General features: G+C 43.6%; 1 protein-coding gene and 1 long non-coding RNA gene across 14 annotated transcripts in view; one reads left to right on the forward strand and one right to left on the reverse strand.

The window, feature by feature from the left end:
- The window catches only part of LOC101424339 (probable E3 ubiquitin-protein ligase MARCHF10), an 84,111-nt gene that overhangs the window by 33,518 nt on the left and 27,063 nt on the right, over positions 1-23,530 (reverse strand). For 10 of the 13 annotated variants that reach the window (XM_071213575.1, XM_058292500.2, XM_058292501.2 and 7 more), the window contains 2 exons: positions 17,439-17,610; positions 5,165-5,314 (listed from right to left, as the gene is read on the reverse strand). In XM_071213575.1, coding sequence (XP_071069676.1) covers positions 5,165-5,314; positions 17,439-17,610 — 322 coding nt within the window. The remainder of the gene's footprint in view (positions 1-5,164; positions 5,315-17,438; positions 17,611-23,530) is intronic. The other 3 variants (XM_058292503.2, XM_058292510.2, XM_058292507.2) reach the window with 2 other exon arrangements.
- On the forward strand, positions 1,113-7,733 carry LOC131277462 (uncharacterized). Its single transcript, XR_009184633.2, has 3 exons — positions 1,113-2,107; positions 2,200-2,312; positions 7,572-7,733. It is a non-coding gene; the product is annotated as an uncharacterized lncRNA (long non-coding RNA).

Raw genomic sequence — 23,530 nt, forward strand, 5'->3', positions numbered from 1 at the left:
TGCTGGTTTTCATTCCAGTATTTATTGAAGAGGAAAAGCAGCACTCCAGGGATGACTTCTACAAAAACCACCAGTGCTTTCTCATCCAGATTCACTCAGCCTGCGTTTATGACCCTCCTGCTACCCCCACAGCTTACAAAAGCTGAAGACAGAGTTTATCGTAGGAGATCAGGAAGAAGCTGGTGCCTGGTGGGATGATTTTGATCGTCTACTGTTTAGTGCAAATAACAATTATAAATCTCTTATGGAATCATTATCTCCTGTTTATTAAAAGTCACTTTGTAACCTTTGTAACAACTGTAGTAGTTGTTTTTTTTTCCTCCAGGAATCTAAAATATGAAGATACATGGAGAGAGGAGAGAGGAAAAGTACCAACTCATAGGAATTTCTATTGACGAAATCACTTGTTCAAAAGTTGCCCTTATGTAAGAACAACAGTGAATGAGCCCTACTTACTGAGGGCTTACGCTGAGCAGTAGAGGCCACAGGCCAGCTGCAGAATATACATGCACGCCAATCTCCCAACCCTGTAAAACAGGCACCACCATCACCCCACATTATCACAGGGGAACCAAGACAGAGGGACAGCAAGGAACATGCCCGAGATCCTATTTCTAGCAAGTGATGGAGTGAACGTTTGGGCCCAAGCCTGCTTGATTGTTGGTATTCTTAGCTACTACCCTGTGCTATCCCTTAATAAACTTCCAATTTTCTGGTGGAAAACAGAATCCATTTAATTCGTGGTGGTGTGCGTATGCTGCTGAGGGCTTTTTCACCCTCTCAATGTGGATACTAAACTGCAGGTGCTTCTTCTTTGCCGCCCCATACCTTCATTTCCTCGTGACATCTCTCCTGCCCCCTTTTACTTCCCTCTCTGCCATTCTGCAGGATCTGATGAGGCTCTGCTTATCCTTATCATTCCGTTTCTAAAGGAGTTCACGCTGTAGAGTGGACAGGACCCCACAGTCTGGGCAGGTCTGTGTGATAACAGCTCAGGCTGGTGAAATGCAAATCCTCAGGGCAGTGGCTCAGTGAAGGGCCAAGTCAATCCTGACTCACTTTAACTGAGGGGCCTCATAGAGAGAGCCCCCGCTGAGTGTCTAATATCCTAATACTCTATAAGCCTCTTTTATATAGTTAACTGCACGGGATACTCAGCAACACTGTGAATCTTTACTCATCAGCTCTTCTAGAACTCAGAGTGATATCTAGAATCAGAGTGATATCAGCAATTCAAGGATGCTTTGAGTATTTGACTATGTATGCATATGAGTGAAATTGGTGTGCCTATCCTAGACCGGGTCGATCTGCATTTTGAGGAACAAATGCTACTATATGACCAGCCGAATTCTCCTGGCAGTTTTCTAAAAAAAAAAAAAGAAAAAAAAAAGGCTGGAGGAGTCAGAAGCATATGCTCTGGTTGATTTCTCTTCTTGACTTTGATGGAGGGCGGGGATGAGCTAACAGTGCTGCCAGTGCGGGAACCCGGATCTCCTGATCATCCCGTGAACACTCAAGCCCGGCTGTCTCTGGGGAAGATGGCGGGAGCTGCCTCTTCTGCCCCTGGGCCAATTTAGCTCTGTTTTCTACCTGGGTAACGTGGAGACACCAAATAGGCAAAAGAATCAGCTAGGGCAGCTTCAGAAATTGGAAGCTCTACAGGAATCTTATACTCATTTCCCAGAAGCCACCAAGCTTTCACCTGGTGACACTGCCAGATCCCAGAAGTACCCCAGGGAATGCATCTCCATCCTGGTCTCCACAGCTCTCTTCGCCTTTAAAAATTCAATCAGAGCTTCCCTGTTGTGTGTGTATATGTTTCCCCTAAGGTGGCAGACTGTGACATTCTATATTTATGCTATTCTAACCCTATTTCTTGCGTCTATCAAATAGGGAGCAGATTTCAGTAGCTCTAGGGCTGGGAATAAACATCCAATTTGGCATGCTGGGGATGTGCTATTCATAGACCAGGTCCTACAGATGCTGCCGAATGCCTCGCTGAGGTCCCGCATGGGCTCCAGCTCTGCATGGAGTGCTGCCATTTCCAGGAGTTTTAGGTGTAATGAGATGAGTTGAAGCTGGAGCAAGCATCTGTTTGCCCTAAGAGGTATGCCTTTCGTCTGGACTTCCGTGCATTGCCAATCATTTCTTACATTCCAACATACATAAACTTTTAACTTTTTTCTTTGATTATAAAAGGAATCGAAGCTCATAAAAAAATTTGGAAACCAGAGAAGAGGATAATGAAGAAAATAAAAATGACCTATAATCTCAAACTCAGCTGACCATTGTGACTGTTCTGGAATTCAGGGGTGAGTTGCAAACTCAAGATCCCTTGGCTACTTTCACCAGGCTTGGCTCAGCAATTAGTATATGTGCTGCCAAAGCGAGCACTGGCTCAGCGTTTTAAAAACGAATTAAACGCCTTTAGGTGAAGCATGTACTGTGGTTTACCACAGGTCCCAAAGCTCTGTTGTGTATTTCACCAGCCATATTTGCCTGTTCCCTGAAGGCATTTGCATTTACAACCCTTGGGTCTCTTATGTAGAGATAAAAACAAAATTAGGATATTTGTACATAGACAATTTCATATCCTGGTTTCTTTCACTCAACATTTTATTGTGAACATTTATCTGTTGCCCTTAATGATTCTTTAAGAACATGATATTAATTATACTATAAGGGTATATTATATAACTATTAACTGTTTATTAATTTATTTAACTCTTCCCCTAATTGTTGGGCATGTAAGTTTGAGATTTTTGCTGTCAAAATGATACTGTGATAAATACCCTTGTTTATATGTCTTTGACTACATCTCATTGCCTTAGAAAAGATTCAAAATGGTGGAACTACTAAGTCAAAAGGTATGAACTTTCTAAGGGCTTTTTTTTTTTTTTAATTTAAATGTCTCTCTCTTTTTTTTTTTAAGATTTATTTATTTCTCTCCCCTCCCCCCCCACACCCCAGTTGTCTGTTCTCTGTGTCTATTTGCTGCATCTTGTTTCTTTGTCCGCTTCTGTTGTTGTCAGCAGCACGGGAATCTCTGTTTCTTTTTGCTGTGTCATCTTGTTGTGTCAGCTCTCCGTGTGTGCGGCGCCATTCCTGGGCAGGCTGCACTTTCTTTCACGCTGGGCGGCTCTCCTTACGGGGTGCACTCCTTGTGCATGGGGCTCCCCTACGCGGGGACACCCCTGCGTGGCAGGGCACTCCTTGCACGCATCAGCACTGCTCGTTGGCCAGCTCCACACGGGTCAAGGAGGCCCGGGGTTTGAACCGCGGACCTCCCATGTGGCAGACGGACGTCCTAACCACTGGGCCAAGTCTGCCACCCTCTAAGGGCTTTTGACATATGTGGCCAGATTTCATTCCAGAAAGGATGGACCAAATCACCCTACTAGTAGGACAGTGTCACCAACAATCCATGTCAAGTGTTCAGCCAGCAAGGGACACATCAGTTCTTGGGAAAAGTTAGCTATTCTTTTCACTGCCAATATTGAGTAGTATTTTAGAAACCTTAGCCAATTTGGTAGGCAAAATTCATCTCATGTAAATTTATATTTGTTACTTAGTGAGATTGAACTTTTTTCCTTCACATGTTTATTAGCCACCTGTGTTTCTTTCTCTGTGAAATTGCCTGTAATCCCCATTTTTCTCGTAGGTATTTGTGTTTTTTTCTTATTGATTTACGAGAATTTCCCACATATTACCTCTGTCACATTTGCTCCCATCGAAACAATGCAAATTGATCTTGTTTCTACTCCAATTTATGGAAACCACTTCAGAAAATGAGAAAAGGAACTCGAGAGATTAGTGAAGAAATAATTGGGGGAAGATAAAGAGCCCAAGGTATAATAGAAAATTGGGACAAACTCTTAACAGATCTCAGGATAATGGAAGACATCTGGGTGAAGATGGAGGATTGCATAAGCCCTGTGTTTGGTCCAGGAACATCTCCTGCCTAGGAAACTCTACCTTTCAAATTACACATGGGAGTTCATCAGGGGCCACTGTGTAGGTAGCAAAAAAAAAGACTTACAATAGCTGAATGCTTGCTATGTGGATCTCTGTGCCAGGTGCTAGATGGCACATTATTCCACTTAGTTGTTGTATGCAATCAGGATACCATTACACTTATTTTAAGATAAGGAAACTGTAACCCAGAGTGCCTCCTCGCCCCTGCCAGTGTCCATTGCTAGGTAGAAGAGCTGGCATTAGAACTGAGGTCTGCCCTAAAGCTCACATCCTTTCCCGTGACAGGAGGCATGAGATACCTGGGGCCATGGTGGATATCTAGTTGTTACAGATTCATATATGCTGTAATTTCCCTTAACTCTAAGCTGTCCAAATGATCCCATGCTCTACCATATATGTGTCCACCACAGTATATGTCACATTTTAAAATGAAGGCTACTATGTTCATTTAGTAGCAGGAATGTGATGTTCGGTGGTTTCCCTAAGGACAAAGACCAGGTCCATGGTAATGTTGGCTGTGGAGTGTCACTTTCCTTGAACCCTAAAGGGGGCTCCTCCTTACCTTCCTGCCACTACAGAAGAGAGTGACATGGCTAGCAGAGCAGCACGGCCTGGGATCAATGTTCAGGACCGAAACTTAGAGAGAGGAGGTATGTCTACCAAGCCAGTGTTTTGACACAAAGCATGTATTTGCTTTGATGATATTTCTTGCACATTAAATCTTGATGCTATGATTGCCCTGGATCAGGAGGAAGAAGATCCCTGTGGTCGCTGGGCAGTCTGCCACCCTTACATCCATCCTCCCTCTTGGGGAGCGTGGGACCTGTGGCCAGAGGAGACCTCCCTGCAGTTGCAGACAGTTTCTCCACCTCTCCCTGCCATCCACCACCCAAATGCACTCTCCAGAAGCTACACCACTGGCATCTACTCAAAGCTGTGCCTCGTCATGCTCATGGAGTGATGGAAGAGGAAAAAAACACTATTTTTTCCCCTTTTCCCACCAGCCTCTCTTGCAGAAAAGAACTAGATCAAATGGTTGCTTTTCAAACCTTTTAAGTGTTTCATTTTAAGGTACACTATCCTTCATGTAAAAGCACAAGGGTCTAAAAATCATAAAGAATTCACCAGGTAACAGCACAAGTCAGGCCTCCTCTCTGAGGACCAAGGCGCACAAGCCACCAGTCCTTACCTGCTCCCCTGAGAGCCGGCGCCTTTGCCAGCAGCTGTGATTTCTGTCTGTTTCTGTCCCCAGACGCTCTTGGGCTCTGCATTTCTGGGCTGACTGTCAGTCTCCCCAGGTTTGGCCTCCTCTTCCTTGATAAAATCTGTGCCTGGGCTGCTGAAAGGTGCAAAATCTTTTGAATAATTAATTTTTACAGGGAAAACATTTTCTGTATAAAGAATGCTCAAAAGGCCCAGCTGTGGGGGAGGCAGGGAGGAGAATGGACCCTGGAGCCCGAGAAGAGCTAGATTTGAAACCTGGTTCCACTACCTTTGTAGCCATGTCAACTTGAGCAATTTGCTTCACCTCTCCAAGCCTCAGTTTCCCTATGTGTTAAGTGGAAATAATGTACAGCACAGGGCATTTATTACCTTTAATGAGCACTCATGGCACCTGCAGTGCAGAGTCGCTGTGGTGTCTTTTCTTTTGCTAAGAAGTATCTAGCTTCCAATTTGTAGGTGTTGGGATAGTTCTGTTTGTAACACTGTCAAGAGACTTCTACAGTTTGGACTCACAATAGCCCTGTTCCCCAAGTGCTCATCCAAGTTTGAACCACATTTTTTTGTACCATCTATTTGTGTCCTCAAGTTGTTTATTTTTCTGTATTTAAAACCTATTTTTACTATGGTAATATACATGTGATGCAAACTTTCCCATCTTAACCATTTTTTTAAGTGTAAAATCTAGTGGTACTAATTATATTTACAAAATTGTACGGCCATCACCACCATTTATTACCAAAATGTTCTCATCACCCCAAATGGAAACTCTGTACTTGCTAAGTAATAACTCCATTCCTCCCTCCTCCCTGGCCCCTGGTAACTCCAATCTACTTATATTTCATATAAGTGGAATCATACAATATTGGCCCTCCTATTTCTGGCTTATTTAACACAATGTTTTCAAGGTTCATCCATGTTGCCTCAGGTTGTTTATTAGCAGCTCACGTGGCCTTAGAGAAAGGTGCCAAGCGTCTGGGGGCCACACCCCCATTTTCTAGCCTACAGGCTCCCCACCCCTGTGCTGGGCTGACATGCTCAGTAGAAACACAATAGCTGGAGTGCTACTGTGGAGTGAGTTCCCAAAGAATATTAAAAAAAAAAAAAATCGACATTTTTAATTAGATTGCTAATTGGTATGAATAATCTCAAGTTTCCTCTTCACATATATTAAGAATCACTTCATGGGAGTATGGAGAAACAGTTTCAGTAATTTTCACGCATCTCCACAAGTTCTTGAGTTCACAATGTAGTAAAATTATGAATATCTCCCCCAAATCCATGAGAATTTGCCTGGTTCATCCCCCTTAGGGACAGTTTAGAAATTTCACAAATAGATGGAGCCAGTAGGCAACACAGGAATAGGTCCCTGTGTGTGGAAGAGCAGTCTTTCTTGGAGACATCTGGAGTTATGCTTCAGAGTGTAAATCCGGATTCAGAAAAGGAATGAACGTTGTCTCTGGCACCCAGGAAGCCTAGTTTAAAACAATGATTAGATACTACCCACTTCTCCTGACAGAAGAGGAAGGCAGTGGGTTCTGTGCCCAAGACAGAGATAATTGTGGGCACAGAGAACCTACTAGAATGAGGGGAGCTGCTGGTGGTGTCTGTTCCAGCTGAGGGCAAGTTGGTAGAGCCCAGAGAGGTTGTGGATGTGACTTGAAAGAATAGTGTAGAAGTTTGGTGGAAAATGAGAACATCATCTTTGGAGGGTGTAGAGTGGTGATTAGACATTTCACTGACCAAGAGGAGGCTGAGATGAGGAGATGGATCAAGTGCTTTATAGCAACGAACATGCCATACAGGGAACGTGGGAAGACAGCAAGAATTGCATCCTTTAGCTCCAGCGACTTCTCCCTCACCACCTGACAAGCTGGAAAGGCTTCCTGTTGCCTCATCCCTCCCTCGCTCATGGAAAAGTCAACAACTGCCTGCTTCTTTTCACACTGACTGGCAGAGGGGAAGCAGCAGGGTTCTTATTACTGAGGAGGAAACAGGGAAGACCAAAGAAGGGGCAGGTTGGGGCTCAGGCCAAGTCCAGGACTTATGTCAGGCCCAAAGGTCCTGGTTAGGATTTCACCCTGATTCCAAGCAGGAATCCCAAGCAGAATATTAAACTTTCCTACACATTGCAGGCAACAGAACTTCATATAGCCTGCGGGTCCCCACCACTCCCTCTCACACACCCTCCCTCCCAGAGGGTCTGTATACCCAGCCTGGCCAGCCAACAGGCCCTTCAGGGTCATTTTCAATCTTATATCCAAATCTGCCATGACTCTGCTTTGGCCAGAATCCTTACTGCTAAGATTCCCATGACCTTTCACATTTAAATGTTCTAAAAGTGCTTAATGGGTATGTGTTTTCTCTCCAACTAGACTGTAAGGATAGGGACCATCTCTTACCCAGGGTGTGTGTGCCTCACACTGTGTAGCATCATACATGGCAAATAATGATTTGGAGGGCTCAAGAAGATGCATTCAGCTGAAACCACGTGGACTTCCAAACTAAAACAAGTCTTCTGTTGTAAAAAACATCCAAATGGCTTAAGGTGGGTTATTTGGTTTTCTTGTTCAAAAAGTTGCTTTCTTCAAAGCTTCAGATCTCTTCAATGATATCCAAAACCAATTTCATGTCTCCTCTAATCAAGTGTTCAGCAAATTAAAGTAATAAAGCTGAACACCTAGAGGTTGTTTTACCAGGGCCTAGTGGTGGAGATCACCACTCTTAGTGGCAATTTGAACCTTACATTTGGCAATTTGAACCTCAGTTTCAGTAACTGGAAAATGGCAACATCAATTCCCATTAATATTAATTAAATCAGGTTATTGTCAAGTTTAACAATAATATACATAAATGGTATAACAGTGTCTGCTACATGGCAGCTGCTACAAAACAGTAGTTGCTTCTTCTGCCTTTAGAAGTAATAGTCATAACCCTCCACAACCACGGGAGAGAACAGAATTTGATCAGAAAGTCATTGTTATGCAGGACTTATAGGTTGTGAATAATTATTCAGCAGCCTTCTTTCCTGTGTAGTTCTTGCTGAGGGTTTCTGTCAACCCTTTTTTTAAATCCAGAAGGCAAATAGCAACTCTTTTTTATTATGATTTGCTCAACAAATAGCCCATGTGCCTGTGCCGTGCAATAATTTGAGGGTTCACAAAGATGAGTAAGACATTTTGGTCATGACCTTAAAGAGAATAATCTAATTTGGCCCTACTGTTGACTTCTTCCCTGTGATACCCTTTAGATTCTATGAAAAGCAACTCTTGTGAAATATTCTCTCTTCCACCTGCAAGAGTAGTTGAAAATGAGGTGGACTAGCCTGCATAATTTGCATGTACGTGGATTTAAGCATTTGAATCACTCCCATTCAGCTTCTCTACCAAGCTCCTAATCACTTCACCCACACTCAAAAATGAACCAAACTGGGAAGTGGACTTGGCGCAATGGATGGGGCGTCTGTCTACCACATGGGAGGTCTGCGGTTCAGACCACGTGGTTCAGCATGTGCAGCTGGCCCATGTGCAGTGCTGATGTGCAGAAGGAGTGCCCTGCCACGCAGGGGTGTCCCCTGCGTAGGGGAGCCCCATGCGCGGGGAGTGCGCCCTGTAAGGAAAGCTGCCCAGCATGAGGGAAAGTGCAGCCTGCCTAGGAGTGGCACCGCACACCACGGGAACTGATGCAGCAAGATGGCACAGAGAAGAGACACAAGATTCCCGTGCCACTGACAACAACAGAAGCGACAAAGAAGAACGCGCAGCGAATGGACACAGAGAGCAGACAACTGTGGGTGGGGGGGTGGGAGGGAGAGAATAAAAAAAAGAATCAAACTTTAGACCTTTGGGGCCTAAGATAGATCCTCACTATGTTACATATATCAGTTTACAGGAAGACAAAGTTAGACTTACACTGGAATATAAACAAGAATTCTTCAGGTAGCAGGACGAGCCTTCTGCCTCATGGAAGAGGCGTTTGTGTTCAGGAGTCTCACCTCCAGGTAACTCGACATCCTGAATTGTCAGGTATTTTGGGAAGACTGTGATACCTGAGCATGTGAGCAAGGGAAGGCCTCCAGCAACAAGGAAACCACCCTGCGGCTTGGATAATAGGTGTCTGCCTTGGTTCTCTTGCAATGCTGGGAAACTGTACTTGGCAAACTACATGGTTCTTAATTTGGCCAAGAAAGAAAAAAAAGTAGAAATCTCACATATATAGTAAGACCCTGACAACTGAGAACTAAGTCCATTTAACTGTCCACGTTAACTCCATTGACTTCATAATTGTTCAGTTACATCACTAGCAGTACACAAACAAGGTTTCTGGATAGATAAAATGGAAAAGAAAAAGGAAAATAAAATCCCTGAGCCTTTACCCTTCCCTCATGCTACCTTGACCCAGATCCCCAGTGCCTAGGAAGTGCCATGATTCTAAGAGACATCTTTTCAAAAATTTTATTGCTTCCTTCAGATTGTGGGAAGAAATAAAGCTTAACCACAAGAACTGAAGTTGCCTTGGCATATAGGCAGCTTTCTGTACAGTCACAAATAATAGGCTGCCTCTATTTGCCTATTTGAGTGTGCTGGAAATGTTTGTTGTCTCACATACCCAGAGGAGATCGTAATTAAAGCTTAATTATGTACCATAAATATATTTTCTTTTGGAACCCAGGGGGTGGGATTTTTTATTTCAGGAAACGTAGTGCCTAATAAGTAGGCAGGAAAGGGAATATAAACAGCTACTGAGCCCTTTAATTTGTCCCTCCTTGGTGTGGTTCTGAATGGGTTTTCAGTTCTAGTGTATGCCTGCAGAACGACCTGTCCTGGCACCACCCTCTCAGGGTGGGCTTGGCGTGCGCACATTCACACAGCCAAGGGTACGATCAGACACAGAAGGGCCTGTTCAGTTTCTGGTGGTTACGTTCCAAAATATGCCAGTACAGGAGTTAAGAAATCAAATGAGTCTCAAGAGGTGATGGGATTTTATTGGTCGCTCATTCCATTAGTGCTAGAGGGCGGCTGGGCCCGAGAGAAGTGTCAGCGGCTGTCTCGTCTTCCTGCTTCCCTGCACACCACACCTCTTGGTATTGTCCATAGCACTGCCTTCTGGCCCCCTGCCCTTCCTCCTGCCTTCTGGAAGCTTGAGGTCACCCCCCACTCCCAAATTCCACTGTGCTGTGTGCCTTGCCAAGGGCGACTTACCACACAAGGTAAATTTTACTGGGCCTTCTGGGGCCAGGCAGACACAGCACAGGGATCTCAGACGGAGTAGGGCAGGAGATGGGGAAGTAGCACAGGGCTGCTGGAGACGGGGGCACGGGGCCCGGAGAGGAGGAAGGAGGGTTTGTGAAGGAGGGAAAGGAAATCGGAGGGAGATAGGAAGGGGCTGGGTCCTGGGGCGCCTGGGAGACCGGCGGCACTAGTGGCAGGAGGAGGCAGCAGTAATTGGGATTGGACTGCTCAGCAGGGGAGAGAGCAAAGACGGTGCAGTAAGGGGAATATTCAACACAGAACAGGGGGTGCTCGCTGCTGTCACCTGCACAAAAGAAAAAGAGCAATCAGGAAGCAGCACTCATGGTGGGAACAGAAGTAAAAAAAAGTCTGTAAATCAATCAAAACTCAGGGGGTGGGGAGAGTCTCCGGGTGCCAGAGGACCAGCAGGCCTGGCTCCCGCCCAGGAAGCGCCTAGCTCGGACATCAAAGCCACTGAAGAACTGACCAAGGCAGATGGGATCGCCATCATTTCCTTTCTAGCCCACAGCCCCTGGCTCCCCTGAGGAACTCAGGGACGTGCTGCCCTAGTAAGTTCCCAGAGATTGTCCGGAGGCCGCTGCGTGGACGCCCCCGGTCCTTTCTCGTCTCCTACAGTCTAACTGGCTGTCCTAGCAGCAACCTATGGTGACCTGCAAGGGTCTCACTTAGGTAAAGTCTCTTCCCAGTCCCCCAGCTACCGCTTGTAGATGTGTGTGGCCGTGCCCTCGTCTCACCTTTCTGCTGCAGAGGGGAAGTTTGGGAACAGAGAAAGAAGCAGAGAAATCTTGGAGGGATTATGGGAAGCGAGAGAAGCCAAGGGGAAAAAAGCGGGTGGATCAGAGATGTGTCTAAATGAGGCAATGACTTGTTCACTCATCTCACAAACTGCCAACCTTGCTGGAAGAACGTGACGGGTGCCTGATGGAGTCACGATCCAGAGGCCCTGTCATGTACCACCACCCTCAGCTCTGCCCTATCCAGTTGGGCCGCCTTGGGTCACTGCTCACGTTCTCAGAACCCCTTCATCTGCAAACGAGGTGGGCATTTTCTCTGGCCTTGCTTGTCCAAGTGTGCTCCTAGACCAGCAGCTGGGACATCACCTGGGAGCCTCTGAGAACTACAGCTCTCGACCCACCGGAACGACTGAATCAGAACCCGCAGTTTAACAAGCGCCCCAGGTGTTTCTCATGCATGTGGAAGTTTAAGAGCCACTCTGAGACAGTCTCCCAAACCTCTGTGATGAGAAGCACCTGGAATGCTTGTTAAAAATGTTTCCCTCCACCGTTCTCATTTCCCGAGGTCCCTTCGTTATTGTTCTGCTTACTTGGTCCACTCTCCTAGGTGAGACAGTGTTGTGGTTTCAACCACCTCTTCCTCACTGATGCCCTCAGATTCCTCCCGGCAGCAGGAAGTACTTCCTGGTATTGCTGTCTGAATATAACCCACCCTTTTCTGCTTCCTCATTCTTGGCAAGGTACTCCCCACAGGCCGCATTTTCAGGTCAGAAATCTGAGCTCTCTTTGGTTTCCTCCCTTTTCCATATTCCTACATCCAACACGTACCAAATTGTGCCAGGTTTACTTCCTTAAGCACCCTTCAAGCCTACACCCTCTTCTCTAATCCTTTCTGCCTTTTCTCCAGGTCAAACCCTTCTCATTTCTGCGGGGGTTCTTAACAAGTGCTCCGTGAGCCTGAATTGAAATTCAAAAAAAACATTTCTGTGGGGACGTGTTGGTGCGGGTGTGATGTATGTATTAAATAATACACAGTATAGTGTGGACTTAGTAAGGGGTCCGTGGTTTTTCACCTGACTGGCAAAGGGGTTGTGTAGTTAAGAAGCCCTAGTCTACTACTGCTGCTGCTTGTTGAGTCGCTCAGCCAGCACCTGGCTGCCCTCACCCTCCCATCTGACCCCTTCTCCATTCGACAGCCAGAATCAGCTTTTAAACACGCACTCATCTGCCTGCGTCACCTCCCTGCTTCAGCGACACTCTATTGCTTTCAGCAGGAGGTTCAAGGCCCCTGGAGGCCTGGTCCTTGCCCACCTGAAGGGTCTCATCTCTGCCTTTCCTAATCTGTACCCTGACCCTGAACTAGAGCTTCTCAGACTCCATGCATTCAGATATCTTTGGGACCTTGTTAAAATGTAGATTCCGGGATACTAAGTCTGGGGTGGGACCTGAGGTTCTGCATTTCTAACAAGCTCCCAGGTGACACCTCTGCTACTACTGTGGGGACACTTAAAGGAGTTAGGCCCTAGACTGTAGCTCCCTGACGTCTGTCTGTTTCAACCCCAGCCCCTCTTCCTCGTGCGCTCTCTCCTAATGCCTTTGGCACATTCAGCACTTCTTCGCCTGGCTAAATTTTCTTGTCCTTTAGGATTCTTGCCCTACTTGTCCCTCCCCACGAGCTGGTAGAACTTACCTTGGTCAGGTCCTGAATCACAGTTTGTCCTGTTTGTGTCCTGCCCCTCCCACTAGGCTGTCAGCCCCCTGAGGGCAGGTTCTGAGTGCATTTTATTTCTGTATCCCCAGTGCAGAGCAGGTAAGTTGCAGTATATGAATGCTGAAATGCTGAATGAATGAGTGATGGATAAGAAAACAAATTTTCCCTGATAGCACTCACTCGGGGACAGTGGTGGCAGCTGAATGTATTTGCTAACATCCATGTAGGTTCTGGGTAAATGGAGGACCCCATGGATAGTCAAACAGGTTAACAATTTTTATAATCTATTTATAACCTCTATTACATCTCAAATGAAAGTTTCTGTGGTCAGGAGTTTTCTTGTAGAGATACTAACCCTGAAGCAGCAGGTGGTGTTGTGAGCGGGTTTCACAGATAGCAGAAAGGCTGCCGCTTAACCTGTAGCCTACCTAAGACTTAACCTGTAGACTACCTAGTCTAAAGCCTAGACCCAGGGTTTCACTCCCCCCTTTCCCTGGTGAGGTAGGGAAAAACTCCATTTCACTGACGAGTAAACAGAGTTCAGAGCAGTTGCCCATTTGCTGTTTATAGGGCTATAAAGCAGTAGAACCAAGGTTCTGGGCCAGGACTTCAAAATCTGGGGTCTGCAACACCCCCAAGTCTCTGTGTCTCAGAATAATTATGATAAAGGGACTGAGAATTCTGATTCTTCATATAAAAATGTGAGTATTTGCTTATGTCGGTTATTTCCTAACTTGGGCAGATAGCTTGGAAAGTTGTTGGACACCAACTGGACTTGCCTGGAAACCCATTAATCTTGGTCTTTCAGAGGAAATCTTCAGCAGAATTTATATGCAACTTAAGTAATGAAGATTTAGGATTTGCCCTCAAATTTCTCTTCCCAGCTGCTCTTCAAATAAGTATTTGCCAATTCAAAAGAGACCACAGTTATTTTAGACATTTATCTTTCTAAATCTGACTTCACTGCTTTTTCTTAAATTTTCAAGAGTACATCTTTATGACAAGAAGCAATAAGGTTGAATAGGTCTAGCTCCTCCTACAAATCTGAATCTGATAATGACTAACATTGAACTAAAAAATAAGTGAGGATAATTTCAGAACGCTTGGCTTTGTTTTAAAGGGCAAGATTTTGGAAGCAGGCTCGGAGGACTCGATCCAGATCAGTTTTCCTGGCACTTAACGAGGCGGAGTATGCCCAAGTTCCAGGTGAGAGCGGAGGACAGGAGAGGGCACACCCTGCGTGCCTGGCACTGGGGTAGACAGCGCTTTAGGGCCCAGGCGCCAGCGCCCCGTGGCAGGAGCAATGGCCTTTGGATGCCTCTATGTGGCCTGGAAAGGAGAGGTGGCTGCTTTCCAACTCGGGCTGGGGCTGGGAGGTGACTTGGGAGCCTGTGGGAGTCCAGGCACTTCCCTGTCCTCCTGCACTCGCTGGACCTGCTAACGGCTCTGCTTCTTACTGATCAACTTGGGACTCGGAAGCCAGACCACATCACTCTACTAGGCTCAATTCTCACCCTATAACGGAGTTCACCTTGGTCATGAAATAGGATTTCTGAATCAACTGCACATCAGGCTCAGCTGGATCTTGACTCACTGCCTGAATTTTCTTTTTGGAGAGCAAACAGATCTTTGGCTTGGTGACTGCTTTCTGATTATTCATCTTCTTTTCGTTTGGTGTTTTGCTTTGGGAATTCAAGGTACAGTAAAAGTGTCTGTACTTGTGTATGTGTTATAGATTTTAAAAGTACAGCTCTGATTTTTAAAGGAAAAAAAGATGGAGGGGGACAAATAACATTAAGGCAAAGAAAACAAAGTTTTCTGGTCCATTCTCCTTACTAAACGCAGCTCTCATGTGATAGATATTATGTGCTAGATATTATGTGGTCATGCGCTAGATATTACAGTGCGCTAATTTATTGAGGGCTTTGGTGCCAGCCACTGTTCTAATAGCTAAGAAGGCGATCTATCATTGAATCTTCCTACCCCAGCAGGTAGGATCTGTTTTAGCCCCATTTTACAGATGAGGAAACTGAAGTACACAGAAGTTACCTGTCCAGTCACACAGCAAATAAGAAACAGAGCTGAGATGCTAATCCAAGCATTTGACTCTGAAGCACTCACCCTTTAAGCGCCACACCCTACTGCATGGACAGAGATGAGGAGCAGCATAAGTCAACTCATCTAGAAATAGTTTCATGAAATATATGAATTTAAAATGTGTGAATTTCTTCTAATGGAGTGTGAAGAACAAAAAGAATCTGACACCTTCTTGGTTATACATCTATTTGTCAAGGGCACTGACATTTCCTATATTATAAATAGCCATCTTAGGGGTTCTCCATGGCAATGCACACACAACAAAACCCTTCTATGGCATGGATTATATTTATAGAGATTCATATGAAAGTCAAGTCACACTCCCCCAGATATACAATTTTAGTCCTCAACTGTTTGGCATAGCACTGTAAGGCTAGCCCATTGGGCAGATGCTACCCAGGGATTTTACTGTATTCAGTGCATCGGTTTCACACAGCATCTCAGGCCTGTCATGGGAAGAAGATTTCGTGACTCACTGAAAGCTCTGGGTCACCCCTAAAATGCTTTAGATAAATATTTCCCTGTGGAGGCAAAGTAAAGGAGGGAACTGAGAATTTACCTCGTGAATTGGGTCAATGTGTCAGGTAGTTCGGATAAATAGGGTATTTATCTGAATTTTCAGAATTGTCACAACCACCCACTTGACTTTTCCCGAAGACACTCAACTTAAACTCTTGCCAAGTCTCAAGAATCAAGAAACTTGAGGGTGAGTCTATACCCATATGATGAATGGATCCTGATCTCCCAATGCATTACTTTTAGCTGGCATCCTGATCAACCCCAAGAGTTGGACAACTGATTCGGCTTCTGTGGCAACTGACATCAATCACCAGAACTGCTACACTTGCTGGACGGCCAGGCCTCGGTCCAGTGCACGGCAGCCCAGGTCCTAGACGTGGTCTCTGGCCACAGTACTATGATAAAGCTGGTGGTTTTTAAAGGCTTTTCCTACAAATGCCACCCCTCATGTGATGGAAGCTGATATCTTTCTGCTGGCTTGGCTCTCTTGCCTGCACGTTGTTATTTTCCAGTCTGATAATTCTTCAAATCTGATGCTTTAAAGAATGTAAAATGAATTAGTTTCTCTCTTTTTGATCAGTGTTTTAAGGTTCATATGGAGTTTGCTCAGACTGAAAGACATCTGTATTAATCAGTCAAACTGCAATCATTGAGTGGGACTCCATTGGTCATTTCAGTGATTTTTCTCCATAGATGAAAAAGGGCAGTCTGCAAACAGTTACCTGCTTTTAGCAAAGAGTCTACAAATGATATCTAATGAGTGGGGCTGCATTATTTAAACTAAATTCCATTTTTGCCATAAAAAATATTCTCGATCTAATAAATTACAAACTGTGCTTTGAAATAGTTGGGGAACAACCTATTTGGGGAACAATTCTATTTCAGCCTCAAACAGCTAAATTAAAAGCCTAATTCCTATTCAAAGTCTTTAAAATAATAAATTGTTAACTATGATGGTACTTCCCCTTGATTAAATGAGGAAAAAGAGTTGGGAATTTGCCTGAAAAGGCATCACTTCAGAAGTCAATTTGATTTTGACTTCATTAAAGCAATAAAACATGGGTGGTTAATCCAAGTGAAAGTTGCCATTTTCTAGAAATGCATTAGGGTTTAGCTGGACGCGCAGTTGCATGACAGGAGCTATTTAGGATTAGAAAGTAGTTGTGATTTGGAGTTAAATGAATTGCACACTATTTACAAAGTCTTCAGCAGTTAATTTGGATCATTTCCATCCTACTGCGAAGCAGAAGGCAGACCTTTCCGCCTAGTTAGCCCGACTTAGACATCAGTTATGGGAGGAATCAAGTTTGTCCTACAGATGTTGGCTTTGATGGGGACGAGCCGGAGGGACTCTAAACTTTCCATTGAATTTATCCCCTTACTGGATACTATTAAATCACTTCTGCCTTGAGCAGAGGGCTGCTTCTTGCTTCAAAGCAGCTAAAGAGCGAATTATTTACCAAATTGCACAAAAGGGGGATTTATCAAGCTCCTTTTCTCCCACAGAGAGCAAACCCAGAACCTAAGGACTTTATTACGCTATCTCTTGGCTATAAATTATGCCATCCAGATGCTTTTGAAAGTTTCTCTTCATGCTCTGGTTTGAGTCATAAAACTTGATACCTGAGGCCAAACTCCTTTATCCCCCAAGAAGATGAAAAGGTGGCAATTCTAGGCAAGTGCCACACAAATCAAATGATGGGGCTGAAAATGTGGGCAGTGGACCCAGCTGTTGTAAACAGTTTATGTCTTCTTGACCTGGTATTCTACTCTGAAATTAATTTGACCATTTGTATATAATTCTTGACTTTCCAAAACCTGAATTAGCCATTTGGGGAAAAAACTAGGTCTCACCAATACCACCAATTTGATTGTTGCATCGACAGTGGGATTTTAGATTTCTTGAATATCGATAAGTCAGCTACTCACCTGGAGAGGGTTTGCTGGGGCCGGCCTTCTCTGGTTTCCTTGGAGTCATGGTACTTTTATGTTTCTGCTTGACTGACGTTTGGTCAATTGCTGGAAGTTTGGAATCACATTTAACCACAGAAGTCTTGGCAGACAACCTTGTTTCGGATAGAGGATCCTCCTCAACAGAACTCTACCGAAAATGAAAAGTGTCTTGAGTATTAATGACTAAGATATTACCTTCACTAGACAAAATAAAAAGAAATGAAGCAAATACAGCGACCCCCACCCTCCAGAAGCGTACCATAGAATCCAGCCATGCTCTACAGGCCCTTTCGCCAGTGAAATTTTGACTGACAGGACATATTAACTTAGAAATAACAGCAAAGTTAATGAGTCTGTTTTGTAGAACAGAGTGACAAGAATGAATTTCTGACCCTTAAAGTGATTTGATGACTAATAAACAGCTCGTATTAAAAGCTACCCATGCCATCAGAAGAAACAATAGTGCTTTGAAACGTTTTGCTGTTTATATTTGAACTACTTTGGAGGTAGGCAGATGGGGAAAAACTGTCCCTATCTATTTATTTATCTATCTATCTATTTATTTATTTCTCCCTCCCCCACACTCCGGTTATCTGTTCTCTGTGTCTATTTGCTGCCATCTTCCTTGTCGGCTTCTGTTGTTAGCGGCATGGGAATCTGTGTTTCTTTTTGTTGCATCATCTTGTGTCAGCTCTGCGTGTGGGTGGCGCCATTCTTAGGCAGGCTGCACTTTCTTTTGCGCTGGGCGGTTCTCCTTACAGGGTGCACTCCTTGCGCGTGGGGCTCCTCTACGCGGGGACACCCCTGCGTGGCACAGCACTCCTTGTGTGCATCAGCACTGCGCATGGGCCAGCTCCACACGGGTCAAGGAGACTCAGGGTTTGAACCGCAGACCTCCCATGTGGTAGACAGACGCCCTGACCACTGGGCCAAGTGCGTCGCCAAAAATGTCACTTATGTTATTCATATACTTGACAACAAAAAGTTATTTAGGTAATGTGGTGGGGACTAAATAAATCAGATCTCAGTCTCAATACTCTAAGTTACTGGGTACAACATATGACAAACTCAGCTTTTAAAAAATCCCTATTGTGTCTGTCTTCTATAAAGAAGTCAGTTTAATTCTATGGGTGGACAAATCATTATTCCTGTGGTATGACAGTATCCTAACACAGTCTTTCAGACCCAATAAAAATTATGTAGGCATTCAACAGTCTTAAAATTTTTCCATATATATACCTACCAGAGAAATGAAGAATTATAAATGACTATTGGAAACCTAGCACTAACAGGCAATTTTAGTCCCGCTTACAGTTTTCAGTTTAAGTCATGGTGTTAACGTGATTGCTATAGTTACACATTCTGCAACAATCCAAACCAAGAGATTTTAATTTTGTTTCCCCTGGGGGAAGGGTCACTAAGTTCTTCTACATGGCACATTAGTCCAAAATTGGAAAGTTCTCTGAAAATGTGGTCTTTTGCAGGCATGGAATGCTAAATTAATATCCCCCAGATATCCCCCAGACCTCCCCAACTGTTGCAATTTATATTAGATCTTGCTCATCGTTCTCATTGACAGTTGTGGCATTTTCATTTTACAAGCTCCTGACTCAGGAAAATATTCTGAATAGGTTTGAAAAATTGCATGCAGTGTAACACAAACTGAACCCTAAAAACATTCCTTACTTGTCAGTCTCCTAAGAAAAAGTCTGTATAAATCTACATGTGAACAGATCATTATCCACCTAGAATATAAGTCATGTTTTGTAATTTAGAGTCTGGATACAACCTTCAAACAAATAATTATTGTTTCTCCATACCTTTTCAGAAAAAAGACCACCTTAAGATAAAGGGCCAGGATAAGGACAGAATTATCCTCTTTTCTTTCAAATCTGGAATGTAATAGAAACCCTTGAATATTACTCTGAAATGTCAAAAATGAAACATTAGGTCATCTCTGAACAAGAGACAGGTCTCCATTACCAGAAAAGGAAATGTGGGCAAATTTTAATTATGACCCTAAGCCTGTCCTTATAATTAAATCCTGGAAGTCATAGGTGATAAAAATATCAGTGAGCATGGGATAGAATTTCTTCCAAAACTGCCCAACACAAACAGCTCAGGTTCGTGGGTGGAGAAGGCTGCCTCCTCTGGGCCCTGCTCTTCACAGACTAGTATTAGCATTAGTGGGTCCATCCCCACCTCTCTTCCCCAGCCAAGGAATTCTTTGCTAGTCCCAGGAGTGGTGAGCTGGGAGGGGTTGGAAAGGCGATACTTTATTGGATGGTTAGCGTGTTTACCCTTCCCTCACTTTCATTATACTTCCAGCCTTCAGAGCATAGAGGAAGTGAAGGAAAGGCTGGCCAATTAATCTATGTCTCTAATGAATGGGACTGAACACCTGTATTCCAAGTACATCCTGCTATGGTTCCTGGGTAGAACCATCATTCCTTATTCTAGAAACAGCAGCTAAAGTGGATATTTGGTCAGTTGGAAACTGAAGTCAGCAATGTCAACAGCTATACTACTTATGAATGTGCTACTGACTCTTTTCCTGCTTGCCTCCCTGAGTATTCTTAGACAAAGCACTTCAATATCTTCTGCCTTTGTTCTCATGTTCGCAGATGTTTTCATCAGCCTGTCTTATGAAAACCAATCATGCCATCCTTTCCTTACATGGAAGAAGTTACAGTAACTTATTCTGGCACTAAAGTATGGCATTTAAGACTCTGGAACCCAGCTCTTGGGACTGAATCTTGGCTTCTCCTCATAGCAATTGTGTGACATCAGGTTAGTTAATTAATCTGTGTCTCAGATTTTTTCCATCCATGAACAATGAGTAGCTACCTTTGGTGGTTCTGTGAGGATTAAATGAATATATGTGTGTACTACTTAGAATAGTGCTAGGCACATAGTACGAGTTAGATTTTATAATTAGTCATAAATTCATATGCAGGCATTTAAAAAAATTAACTCCCTAACTTCTGATTATTAAGTACCCATTTTTTTCCTTTATTTTTATAGAACCTTAGATTACATAGATGTTACATAAAAAATATATAGGGAAGTGGATTTGGCTCAACTGATAGAGCATCTGCCTACCACATGGGAGGTTCAGGTTCAAACCCAGGGCCTCCTGACCCATGTGGTGAGCTGGCCCACGTGCAGAGCTGATGCACACAAGGAGTGCCATGCCACAGAGGGGTGTACCTTGCATAGGGGAGCCCCATGCGCAAGGGGTGTGCCCCATAAGGAGAGCCGCCCTGTGTGAAAAAAGCGCAGCCTGCCCAGGAGTGGTGCCACACACACACACAGAGCAAGATGATGCAACAAAAAGAGACACAGAATCCCAGTGCCACTGACAAGAATACAAGTGGACATAGAAGAACACACAATGAATGGACACAGAGAGCAGACAAAGTGGGAGGGGGGGAAGGGGAGAGAAATAAATAAAAAATCTTAAAAAATATATATATAGAGAGAGGGGATTCCCATGTGCCCCACCCCTCCCCCCATACTTTTCCCCATTAACAACATCTTTCATTAGTATGGTACATTTGTACAATTGATGAACACATATTGAAGCACTTCTGCTAACCATGTTCTCTAGTTTACATTATGGTTTACACTTTGTACCACACAATTTTATAACTACCCATGTTTGAAACCAAAACCAAAAACCCCAATTGAACATTTTGTTTGATTTCATCTACTCCAAGGGATATGAATGAAGAGGTGGGTCACTTCTATACCAGACTCTCAGCTTCCTCCCAAGGCTATAAAATTTACAAATAGCCACTTGAAATTTATCTAGTCTAAAGAAAATACGGGACAAATTTTTATACGGTAAAGCTCTAACGGCAAATGTTTAATAACATTTAGAGATAATCAAACAAATTGTTTTGATTTAAAGTTATTTTTAAGCTGTGTCTTTTCCTCTTGTAATTTTGAATAGTAATTACAATTTTCATTCCTTTCCCCATATGTTCATAAGTTGAAATGTCACATGGAGGTGGAAGCAACAGCACATTGCTATTCCTTTGTGGGAAGAAAACCAACACTATCTTTCAAAATCAAGCCTGAAACATAAAAAAAAAAAAAAGCCTTACATGATACAAGAGTAGAATTAAAATTCTCTACTGAGAATTTGCCAAGAAAATTCTAATAAAGCTATGTTAACTAAAAGAAGCTATTGTCAATATTTTCTGGAATATTCTTATTTTTGGATTTAACATTTTCTAAGCTCTCCAACTTGCTTTTGTGTGGCATCATACATAATAAAGTAGAGACATTTCTTTGCTTAGGGCTAGTATCTCTCATAAGTTCAGAGAGTCACACTGGGAGAAAAGGGACTTACATTTAGGGAATGTAAATGGAGCAGGACACTGAAGTTAGGACTTAGACACATTATAATGGTTCAAGTTAGACCTCCTGGAAGATGGAGACCCAGGGCTGGGAAGTAGGATGCATTTCCTCAGGAATGTGGGAATGACTAGATTTTAAAACTGGGACCAGACAACGTTGAGTATGAAATGGCAAGACGATAATGAACAGAGATGTTCAGGAGAGCAAGGAGACAAAAGTTGTCAGGGACAGAAAGAATTTGAAGTTAATTTCTACCTCTTAGCTGATGGCTCAGTTCCAAGACCCAGAAAATTAGTTCTCAGGTGGTATGCCACCCCCTCCCTTCCCCAAGGGGTGCTTCTGAAATCTATGTATACAAAACCCATTTTTGCCATGTGCTATAAGATGGAAGGCTGAGCTAGGCAGACCTTATGACATAGTGTAGATAAGGGCACAATTTGCTGTGAATAAGGTGGAGGAGGCAGAGTAGAGTTCCAGAGAGAAACTGTATGCTTATTACATTTGAAATAAATTTAGTCTCATTTGGTTATGAAAGAGTATGATCAAGGCAGTGAACCTCAACACTTAAAGAGTGAAAATGGGAAAGATGACCAAGGGATCATGGGTGCAAATGAGCATCTTTAGAGTGCTGTCCCCAAAGTCTGCATTTAACCTGCACCTCAGACTCAAAAACTGCCTGAAGGAATTGAGGGTGGCTTGTATAAATAGCATTCTGGATAGGACAGTTACTTTATGTGTCCAAGAAATCTAAAGCAGGGAAGTGAATGTGGCTCAAGTGATAGAGCTTCCGCCTACCATATGGGAGGACCCAGGTTTGACTCCTGGGGCCTCCTGGTGAAAAAGAAGAAGAGAATGCATGCCTGTGTGGCAAGCCAGTGCCCATGTGAATGCCTGTGTGGTAAGCGCAAGTGCTCACATGGTGAGCCAGTGCCCGTGCAAGTGAGTCACACAGGAACTAAGGTGGTGCAATTGACAGGGAACTTTTCTCTACATCAGAGGTCCCCAAGATCAAATCCCAGTGAATCCTAGAGGGGAGAAAATGAGAAGACAACATGGACAGCAAAAACAGCAGGGCAGGAAGAGGAGAAGGGGGGAAAATAAATAAATAAATCTTAAAAAACAAAGAAAGTAAAGTATACTCTACACAGAGTGCTGTTGAAGCACAAAGCAGGGTAAAATTTCTCTTTTCTAGGAAAAAACTATAATAGCAGCAAAGTCCTTCACATGTTCAGGATGATTTTATCAGAATTTGTGACTTGAGCACCAATAAAGCAAAGGGATTGATAACATTAATAAACATTAATTTCATTATATTAATTAAAAGCTGTTCCCTTCATGAGATCATCCTGTAACACTAAGATCAATGAGCAATATTGGAAAGTCAATATAAGATGAATTTAAAAAGATTGTCCTATTTCTCACTTGATGCTTTAGGACAAGCATAAAGTTAGTATACTAACAGGAGCCACCACAGAAAAGGCAATGCAACTATATATGTGGGGCTATGAGAATGATGAATAAAGCAAAGACTTTGTCCTCATGGAGCTTATAGCCTAGGTGGGAAAGTAGATCATTTAAATTAAATAATTATTAAATAAGTGTAAAATTATAACCATCATAAATGCTATAAAGGAAAAATTCAGAGAGCCATAAGAACAGAGGGCAGAGGGTCCTAATCTAGTTGGGAGGAGGGAGCAGTTAGG

Source organism: Dasypus novemcinctus, unplaced genomic scaffold (assembly GCF_030445035.2).
Source record: "Dasypus novemcinctus isolate mDasNov1 unplaced genomic scaffold, mDasNov1.1.hap2 H_5, whole genome shotgun sequence".
Lineage (NCBI taxonomy): Eukaryota > Metazoa > Chordata > Mammalia > Cingulata > Dasypodidae > Dasypus > Dasypus novemcinctus.